Source organism: Nerophis ophidion, linkage group LG16 (genome assembly GCF_033978795.1).
Source record: "Nerophis ophidion isolate RoL-2023_Sa linkage group LG16, RoL_Noph_v1.0, whole genome shotgun sequence".
NCBI classification, from domain to species: Eukaryota; Metazoa; Chordata; class Actinopteri; order Syngnathiformes; family Syngnathidae; genus Nerophis; species Nerophis ophidion.
In genome coordinates, this window is record NC_084626.1 from 35,498,848 (window position 1) to 35,508,847 (window position 10,000).

A 10,000-nucleotide genomic window follows, 5' to 3' on the forward strand; every position below is an offset into this window, starting at 1 on the left:
GTCTTTGAGGGTGCATGGGAGTTTGCCCAACCAGTCTACATGTGCTTTGTGGACTTGGAGAAGGCATTTGACCGTGTCCCTCGGGAAGTCCTGTGGGGAGTGCTCAGAGAGTTTCGGGTATCGGACTGTCTTATTGTGGCGGTCCGCTCCCTGTACGATCAGTGTCAAAGCTTGGTCCACATTGCTGGCAGTAAGTCAGACACATTTCCAGTGAGGGTTGGACTCCGCCAAGGCTGTCCTTTGTCACCGATTCTGTTCATAACTTTTATGGACAGAATTTCTAGACGCAGTCAAAGCGTTGAGGGGTTCCGATCTGGTGGACATGGGATTATGTCTCTGCTTTTTGCAGATGATGTGGTCCTGATGGCTTCATCTGGCCGGGATCTTCAGCTCTCACTGGATCGGTTCGCAGCCGAGTGTGAAGCGACCGGAATGAGAATCAGCACCTCCAAGTCTGAGTCCATGGTTCTTGCCCGGAAAAGGTGGAGTGCCACCTCCACGTTGGGGAGGAGACCCTGCCCAAGTGGAGGAGTTCAAGTACGTAGGAGTCTTGTTCACGAGTGGGGGAAGAGTGGATCGTGAGATCGACAGGCGGATCAGCGCGGTGTCTTCAGTAATGCGGACGTTGTACCGATCCGTTGTGGTGAAAAAGGAGCTGAGCCGGAAGGCAAAGCTCTCAATTTACCGGTCGAGCTACGTTCCCATCCTCACCTATGCTCATGAGTTTTGGGTCATGACCGAAAGGATAAGATCACGGGTATGAGTTTCCTCCGCCGGGTGGCGGGGCTCTCCCTTAGAGATAGGGTGAGAAGCTCTGCCATCCGGGAGGAACTCAAAGTAAAGCCGCTGCTCCTCCACATCGAGAGGAGCCAGATGAGGTGGTTCGGGCATCTGGTCAGGATGCCACCCGACCGTCTCCCTAGGGAGGTGTTTAGGGCACGTCCAACTGGTAGGAGGCCATGGGGAAGACCCAGGACACGTTGGGAAGACAATGTCTCCTGGCTGGCCTGGGAACCCCTCGGGATCCCCCGGGAAGAGCTAGACGAAGTGGCTGGGAGAGGAAAGTCTGGGCTTCCCTGCTTAGGCTGCTGACCCCGTGACCTGACCTCGGATAAGCGGAAGAAGATGGATGGATGGAAACCTATGTAGATATAGGTGGTGTCAGTGCCTATTTCGTTCACAATATGCTGGTACGCTGAGGAAATGGGTTCCAACATTAGTGCAGCTGTCATGGCAAAGTCAAACGTATGGAGACAGCCATATCACATGATAAAATAATTCCTCATTTGTGTTTAAATATTGTAGACTACATTTACCAAGTTATATGGCATTCTGAAACGTTTGAAACAGTAGCCTATGGGCATACCTTAGTAAAATGTCTTCTCTTTAGTTTTGGGTTGAGCTGGATTCGGCAATATTTTTAGCAACCTCAGTCAGGGAGAGGGGGAGGGGACTACATCATTTTGACCGTGATTGCAGTACCACTACTGTCAAGATTCTTACATATGGTTCCTTTAACACAGTGTTTGAATATTGTAGAATACAACACTATACTTTAGTGAAGTGATTATTTTGGCACACCACTACATGGAGCCCGTGTACCACCAGTGGTACACATACCGCAGTTTGAGAATCACTGTTCTTGAAGGTTCTGCAGCATCAATTATACCTCCTCCAGTTTCTGGTGTCTCTTCCTCAGTTCAGCTTCTAGAGGAGAAATCTTCCTTCGAGCGACCTCGTCCTCTCTTCTCTGCCGCATCAGCTGATCTCTCTTCCTGGATTCCAGAACTCTCTGCAGCTCTGGTTTGGTCTCCACACTCACCCCACTCCTACACACACACACACACACACACACACACATTTTTGCATTTGTTACTTTCTTGAGACCTGAGAAAAATGCCTACCTCTTTAGGACCCCCCTTTAGATAAAGATGTGTATTTACAACGGTAATAATATATACAATTATGCAAAAATAAAAAAGGTAAGCTTTTATTATTATTATTTTTTTAATATTTGTTTGTAATTGGTTTTTAATATTTATTATTTACTTCAAGTTATTACAGTATGTCTCTATATACATATTTATTTAATTTAGTTCACAAATTTTGGCCAAAGGGGGCGCATCTCGATTTTGTGCACACACTTGTTATTACATATGTTGACCAGAGGGGGAGCACTTAGAAATTTTACACACACTTGTTATTTCATATATTGACAAGAGGGGGAGCACTTTTAAAACAGACACACAGTCAATTTGAAAAATCCCTCCTTTTTCGACCACCCTATTGTTGATAGATTTCACCACCAGGGGTGCACGTGAGATCTAAGATGATAAACGAGTCACGGACCCCAGATGGCCCCTGTGCCGCACTCTGGGCAACACAACTGTAGAAGCTAACTGTTAATGGCCACTCTAGTCTTAGTACCGTAGTGTATTTGTCCATCCTATGGTCACATATCTGACGCCATGGGTTGTCTTACGTCAGTACCGGAAGTCGTAAAATCAGCTGTTCACCCGGCGGGTTTTTTCAGGGATGAAAAGGGAAGTCCTGCTTTAGCTGCCGTCTTGTTTTATCATATATAGCTGCCTTTGCACCTGCCAATGTTGACTTTTGTATGCACATTAAATCAACCAAAAATCCTGACTTTGGAGCAATGTTCACTGACTCTAGTATTTGGCTAGTATTTGCAATGGTTATCCGTATTGGGACCATGATTTTTGTCCTAACTTGTTCACCGGTCCTCATACAGAAGGTACTTTTCCTTGTTGATGTCTCAAGCAGGGTAGATTTACAAGAACACGCACACACACACATTAAAATTTATAGATAGCAGATAACAATGTGTTACAGTACAAACACTTTGTTGTTGGTCTTTAACAGATAAGACTTTCAGATCAGAGGTTGCTGGACCTGTTTTAGTTCTTCCAAACCAAACTCCTCCAAGCAGGCCTTAATGAATATTGCTTTGTGCACTGGAAACAAAAAAACTTTTGTCCTCCCCAAAATGTTCCCACAAAGTTGGAGGCAAACAATTATCCAACATGTCTTGCTAAGATGATGAATGAAGATTCAGGGACAACTAAGGACAATGAGTCCAGCCTGTCATTATGTTGTGTCTTTACACTTTATGGTGAAGTTAAATGGACAGAAGTGCTTTCCCAGCATGCTCGGCGGTGGGAGGTGTCCTGGCACCAAAGCTTCCTACATTCCAACCTCAAAGGACAGCAAAGACGCGAGCACAAAGACGGTTTGGAAGTCCCCAAAACAAAGCCCCTCCCAAGACACACACTCACTCACACACACACACACACACACACCGCACATTAGTGTGGAAGTGGTGTGATGTTTACTTATGAGTCAATGAATGCGGAACATAAACATCTTTCTTACCGCTTGCAGCTACTCAGCAGCTCCCGGTGAAGCTCCTGGTGACTCTTGGAACTTTTCACCGGATTCAACAGTTTTCTAGGCCTGATGAGATCCGGGTCCTCGTCTCCCTCCAGGTAGTCGGGCGAGGGGATGTGGCAGGACGCGGGCATTGTCCTTCTGTGGACATTGTCGAACCGGTGCTGCTGCAAGTCTGCGTACGCTGAAGCTGGACGGGGGGAACAAGTTGGTTAGGGACACCTATGGAAAGTTCTGAACGCTGTCCCTCAAGCGTCGCCACCAGGGGGCGTGATTGCGGGAGACAATGCAGGAGATTATAGGTCATGTGATCCCAGTCTTCAGATATTCTGGGAGACACAGATCAGCTTTCATAGCCACTCTTTCTTGTATGAAAGCAGACACCGCCGGCGTCCTCCCCAAAAATGACGTTTGGACCTTGTCCTCTTGGACTTTGTTAGTGATGGCCCACACTTAACCTTTGACCTCTTCCACTGACTTCTACTGGAAGCTCTGCGTCTTCACTCTGCTAGAGCGTTCCGTCAGCCGAGACGAAAGCAACATGATGAGGACAACGCAAGACTTCCTATCCTAGCCCACACCATTACTTAAACACACATACGCAGTTGTTAAGTCAATACAAAGTAGACGTGTCATCAAACACAAAGTTTATGATTGACTAACAAGGATCAATCAGTCTATCACATCTTCTACTTGATAAATATATCATTTAAACTTACTCTTCATCTATTTCTTTATAGTTGTACTGGTTTCATCTCTTACCAGACTGAACTCTTTGCTCTCGGGCTGACATCCCCTCGTCCATCTTCTCATCTTGTTCTCATAATTTTCTCCTGAGACTCACCGAGCCTCGTCTCCTCTCCGCTGAGTGTGAAACACTGGTCACATGATCCCCCCCCCCCCTCCCACCCTTTTTTGTAAAAGCAGCATTGGCTTGTTTCCCACGCTGCCTTCAGGGACATCAGGAGACCTCCCAATGAGTGGGCGTGGTGATGACTGCTTGTTTGTATCATGTGACGAACTCCTGCCGGAGGCTAATGCTAAAGGCTAGTTTAGGGCCCGAAGGTTATCCAGGGGCTTCAGAAGAAGGGGAGACTAGACTGACCTTTGACCTCAGCTCACTGTCTCCCAGAATTCAGCCAAAGCATACCGTATTTCCTTGAATTGCCGCAGGGTATGTAGTGTGCACCTGCCTTGAATTACTGCCGGGTCAAACTCGCTTCCCAAAATAATTAGCGCATGCTTAGTATTACCGCCTGGTCAAAGTCGTGACGTCACGAGTGACACTTCCCCTGTCACCATTTTCAAAATGGAGGAGGCGTATTTCAATACCATTAATTTGAAATTGCATTAAGGGAAGAAGATTAAGAGCTATTCAGTAGGATTTAAGGTCCAAGCTTACATCACACTCAAATTTTTACTGCATACCTTTGGTAAGTGCCAGAGTGAGAAGAGGTTTTAAAATAATTAGCGCATGCTTACTTTTACCGCATGCCTTTGGTAAGTGCAGGAGTGAGAAGAGGTTTTAACTTAAATTCAAGGAAATACGGTAGTTATGCTTCCGTGACATCATGTGATGCGCAATTTTCTGCCAAAACACTAAGGACAGGGGTTTTCCAGTGAGTCAAGTAGGGAGCTTGTTCGCTCCCTTCGTTGAGGGAACGTTCACCCATCCATTTTCTGCCGCTGGAGCCTATCCCAGCTGCACTCGGGCGCGGAAGACAGCGCACACCCTGGACAAGTTGCCACCTCATCGCAGGGGCCAACACAGATAGACAGACAACCTTCACACTCACATTCACACAGTGTTGCCAGTCAGCCAAAAACAATGGAGCATTATTTGTCATTATCAGTATTGGCTCGATACAAGTGCAATTCAAAGTCAAACTATCCAGTTTAAATCTAGTTTAAAAACATATTTTTTACTCCCTGGTGTTCAAATCCAGTTAGGCAGGATATATTGGTCCTTTTTATGTCTTGTTTTATAAATTTTTTATTCATTTATTACATTTTAGTATAGTCTGTACTTCTTTTAAGGTATATTTTACTATTGCACTTTATTCATCCTTCGGCGTTTCAATGTAAATGTGACACTCTGTCACCCTTTTTTTGTTTCAAATTGTTTCTTATGTCTGTGTACCACTTTGACCAACTGGGGTTGTATTTAAATGTGCAGCATAAATAAATGAACTGAACCGTTTTCATTATTTTCTGTTAACTTTTTATCTGGTTGTGTTACTCATGCAGTAATACCTAAATTTACAAACGTACTTGGTTCTGTGACGAAGCTCTGAAGTCAAAACACTTGTATCTCAAATCAGTTTTCTATTGAAATTAATTGAAATCAAGTTAAATTACCCCCCCCCTCAAAACAGCACCATTTTAACACGGAACAGGCCTTTCAAAAAGAAAAACGTTTTGATAAGAATTATTGTTAAAAAACAGTACAATAGGATGTACTACTTACAACTACATTAGTTTTATGAAGTAATGTAATCTGTACAGCATTTACCTTGAAGAGTAACATTCTATGGTATCTCCTTAAAGCTGCTAGTCTGTCGAACGCAACACCGGCAGCTTTTACATATTTTCGTGGATAAATGTCTGCCGCTTGGATATTATTCTAACATTTTTGGCTGGCATGAGACTCATTCTGTTTCAGTATGGTGCAGACTAGCAGTGATACGCTCGAATTGCTTTGCCAAATTGGCGACATGCAACATCCGAAGTTCTCAGCATCGTCTTTAACACCCACTTTCTCATTTCCCTAAATAAAGTAATGCCGATCTTTCGTTACCGACAAATGCTAGCGAGGAAGACTGATGTGACATGCCGTACGGTTACGCCAACTAATAGTGGAATTTCTGATTACAAGCTACCTACTCAGTGGCCTAGTGGGTAGGGTGTCTGCCCTGAGATCGGTAGGTCATGAGTTCAAATCCCAGCTGAGTCATACCAAAGACTATAAAAATGGGACTCATTACCTCCCTGCTTGGCACTCAGCATTAAGGGTTGGAATTGGGGGTTAAATCACCAAAAATGATTCCCGGGTGCGGCACTGCTGCTGCCCACTCCTCCCCTCACCTCCCTAGTGTGTGTGAGACAATCATTGGTACTTTAACTTTAAGCTAATGCTAGCCAAGAAGACAGATGTGACATGCCCTACGGCAGGGGTGTTCAAAGTGCGACCCGCAGCTAATCGTTTACCGGCCTGCCATGCATTCTGCAAAAATTGCAAAATTTATAGTATTACAAAAATTAAAAAAAAACATTTGAAAAAAGTGGAATGAGGTGAAATCTAATTAGAAAAAGTGGCAATGTTGACACAAAGCTGCCATGCAGGCAGTTTTTTTCTCCTTCTGTTTTTTTTTCTTTTTTTTCCATTGCTCAAAAAAAATGACAAATCTATGTTATAATGAATTATTACTTAAAAATTATCACTTTAAAATGTTTTATGTGGAAAAAATATTGCATATGTTGTGTGGTTCCCATATAAGAACATCAAAGTTTTGGCAAAAGAGCACATAACACACAAAATAATAGTTCAAACTTAAAATCGACAGATATACAGTGCGGAGAACTTTCACAATCGGTGGCTGACTAAATACTTTTTTGCCCCACTATAGGTTGGTAGAAGCTGGGGATCGAATCGGGAACCCCCAGGTTGCTGGCACGGCCACTCTCCCAAAAGCACCACACCGTCCCCTACACGTTTTTCCAAGAGTTTTTTATTTTCATGTTACATTTTACAATTGAAATGTCCAGTTCTTTCACATGTTTACGATACACTGGACGCTATAAAGCCAAACATGACATAAAAGTCGTTTATTTTTCAAAGTGAAAAACATGTACAAAAAATATCAAACATGTAATGTTTTTGAAATGTATTTTTTTTAACCCTTTTGGCCTTTTCATCAAATTATGTCGCAGTTGTCAATAATGTAAATTTGCCTAAGAAGCTTATTTTACAAATTTAATCATTGCCTGTGACATTATCTGATCAAAAGGCCTTCAAAAGGGTCAACATTTTAAAAAACGTTACATGCTTGATATTTTTTTTAGGACTGAAATTTATTAAGAAATTTCAGCAAAAAAATGCAAAAAATTAAACAAAACTAACCATCACCTTGCTGCAGTCCTGCCTCTGTACCCATCCATTCATTTTCTATGCATGTCACATTATTGTTATTATTCTTGTTGCCCGACCAATAACAAAGTAACATTTTGTCTTTAACCCTTCAGGCGTGTCGTTCATTTTGGCGACTCACCTCTGTGTGGCCGCGTTCCATTCCGATCACTGTGCTGCTGAGCAATGTCGTACGCCCGCTGCAGGACAAACAAAGAACAGCAGTATTATTTAATTACACAATTTCTACCACCAAACATAATCAAAGCAGCTTTCACATGTCACTAGTATTGTTTTTCTCCTCCCTCCTTCCCAGCATCCCCGCCTCTTGTCTGCTGCTTGGCTGTGGTCCTCCAGGCTCAATGGACTTTGTGTTGGTTGCTAGGAGAACTTCATCAGGCTTCCACATGGGGACAAGGCCCTCAGTGTCTGGATGCCCCCCAGTACCCCCAGTCAGAGGAGGGACGAAGGCCTAACCCAGGACAGAGTCTCTCTTCTTTTCAGCGCAAAATAAAACTTTTAATTTGATCGAAAGCAAAACGAGCTAATTAGAGCGTGATACCATAAAGGAAATACAAAGATGACATCATTTGTCATTTGGGTTCAAGAGGACATCTGCTGGACGAGCGGATAACAGTGCAGTAGAAATCGGAGGGATTTTTTTGTAGAATTATAATTAAATTAAAAAAACTGGGAAAAAATTGTAAAATAGAGGAAAAACACACACAAATAAGAAAACATGCATACATGTTGATACATGAAATACAAACAAAATTTTATGGGGTTTTTTTTCCTTTCTTTTTTACAAAATTACAAATAACCCAGCAGGCACAAAACATTAAAACAACATTGACAACTTTTTGAATTAGGTCCTGACGTTGAGCAACTGAGTTTGAGTTTGAGTTTATTTGGAACATGCAAGCATACAACATGATACATCACAATCAATCAATCAATCAATCAATGTTTACTTATATATGTCCATTTTCTCTTTTCAACATGTTCGAAAAGAAGTAGGAAGAAGCAGAGCTTATTTAATCCTACCCCCTTTTTTTTTTTTTTACATAACAGTTGCTAAAACTTTTGTTCACTTCCTGTTTTCCATTTATTCACAATATACTCCATAAGTAACCACAATAAAAATAAATAAATAAATAAATGATAATTTAAAGACGTGCACCTGGGGATAGGTTGATTGGCAACACTAAATTGGCCCTAGTGTGTGAATGTTGTCTGTCTATCTGTGTTGGCCCTGCGATGAGGTGGCGACTTGTCCAGGGTGTACCCCGCCTTCCGCCCGATTGTAGCTGAGATAGGCGCCAGCGCCCCCCGCGACCCCAAAAGGGAATAAGCAGTAGAAAATGGATAGATGGATGGATGGCACCTGGGGATAGGTTAATTAGCGAAACTAAATTGGCTCTAGTGTGTGAATGTGAGTGTGAATGTTGTCTGTCTATCTGTGTTGGCCCTGCTATGAGGTGGCGACTTGTCCAGGGTGTACCCCGCCTTCCGGCCGATTGTAGCTGAGATAGGCACCAGCGCCCCCCGCATCCCCAAAGGGAATAAGCGGTAGAAAATGGATGGATGGAAGGATGGATCATTTATGGTTATTTGAAACCTAACATTAAAACAACATGCTTTTTGACCACATTTAATCAATGTTGGGTTCTGACGTTGATTTGACTATTGAATTTTGGTCGTTTACCAACCAATGCTCTACAACACAAATACAACGTTGAAAAAACATGCTTTTCGCCAACGTTTATTCAATGCCAGGTTGTGCCGTCGATTTAAATAAATGATAAATGGGTTGTACTTGTATAGCGCTTTTCTACCTTCAAGGTACTCAAAGCGCTTTGACACTACTTCCACATTTACCCATTCACACACACATTCACACACTGATGGAGGGAGCTGCCATGCAAGGCGCCAACCAGCACCCATCAGGAGCAAGGGTGAAGTGTCTTGCTCAGGACACAACGGACGTGACGAGGTTGGTTCTAGGTGGGATTTGAACCAGTGACCCTCGGGTTGCGCACGGCCACTCTCCCACTGCGCCACGCCGCCCCGATTTGAAAACTGAATTGTGTTCATTTCCCAACCAACAAAGTGGATCCAACGTGAGACACTAATGTCGTCTCAATTCACAAATACAATTATTTTGCATTGTTTCAAAGTCAGTTTTAACCCTTGTGTGGTGTTCGGGTCTGTGGGACCCGTTTCCATTTTTTATTAAAAGAAAAATGATACAATTGTTTTGTTTTTTTTCAAACTGACACTCACCGACTGGCTCATTTTCTGTGAAGAACATATATCAGAATAAAAATTTAATGACCACACATCATACACCCCCCTACATATTTCTATAATGTAAAAGATGTCCGGGTCCAGTGGACCCGGAACTAATAGAAGTGTGGAATTTGATGTTCTGTGTACCACACACAACTACTCAACCACTATGTACCT

The 10,000-nt window shown here is 43.0% G+C and overlaps 1 protein-coding gene across 4 annotated transcripts in view; it reads right to left on the reverse strand.

Moving 5' to 3' along the window:
* The window catches only part of LOC133535313 (protein FAM107B-like), a 20,411-nt gene that overhangs the window by 2,311 nt on the left and 8,100 nt on the right, over nucleotides 1–10,000 (reverse strand). For 2 of the 4 annotated variants that reach the window (XM_061875016.1, XM_061875017.1), the window contains exons 2-4: nucleotides 7,677–7,734; nucleotides 3,394–3,598; nucleotides 1,670–1,829 (exon numbers count right to left, since the gene is read on the reverse strand). In XM_061875016.1, coding sequence (XP_061731000.1) covers nucleotides 1,670–1,829; nucleotides 3,394–3,598; nucleotides 7,677–7,734 — 423 coding nt within the window. Of the gene's footprint in view, nucleotides 1–1,620; nucleotides 1,830–3,393; nucleotides 3,599–4,170; nucleotides 4,309–7,676; nucleotides 7,735–10,000 lie in introns of those variants that run through there. The other 2 variants (XM_061875019.1, XM_061875018.1) reach the window with 2 other exon arrangements.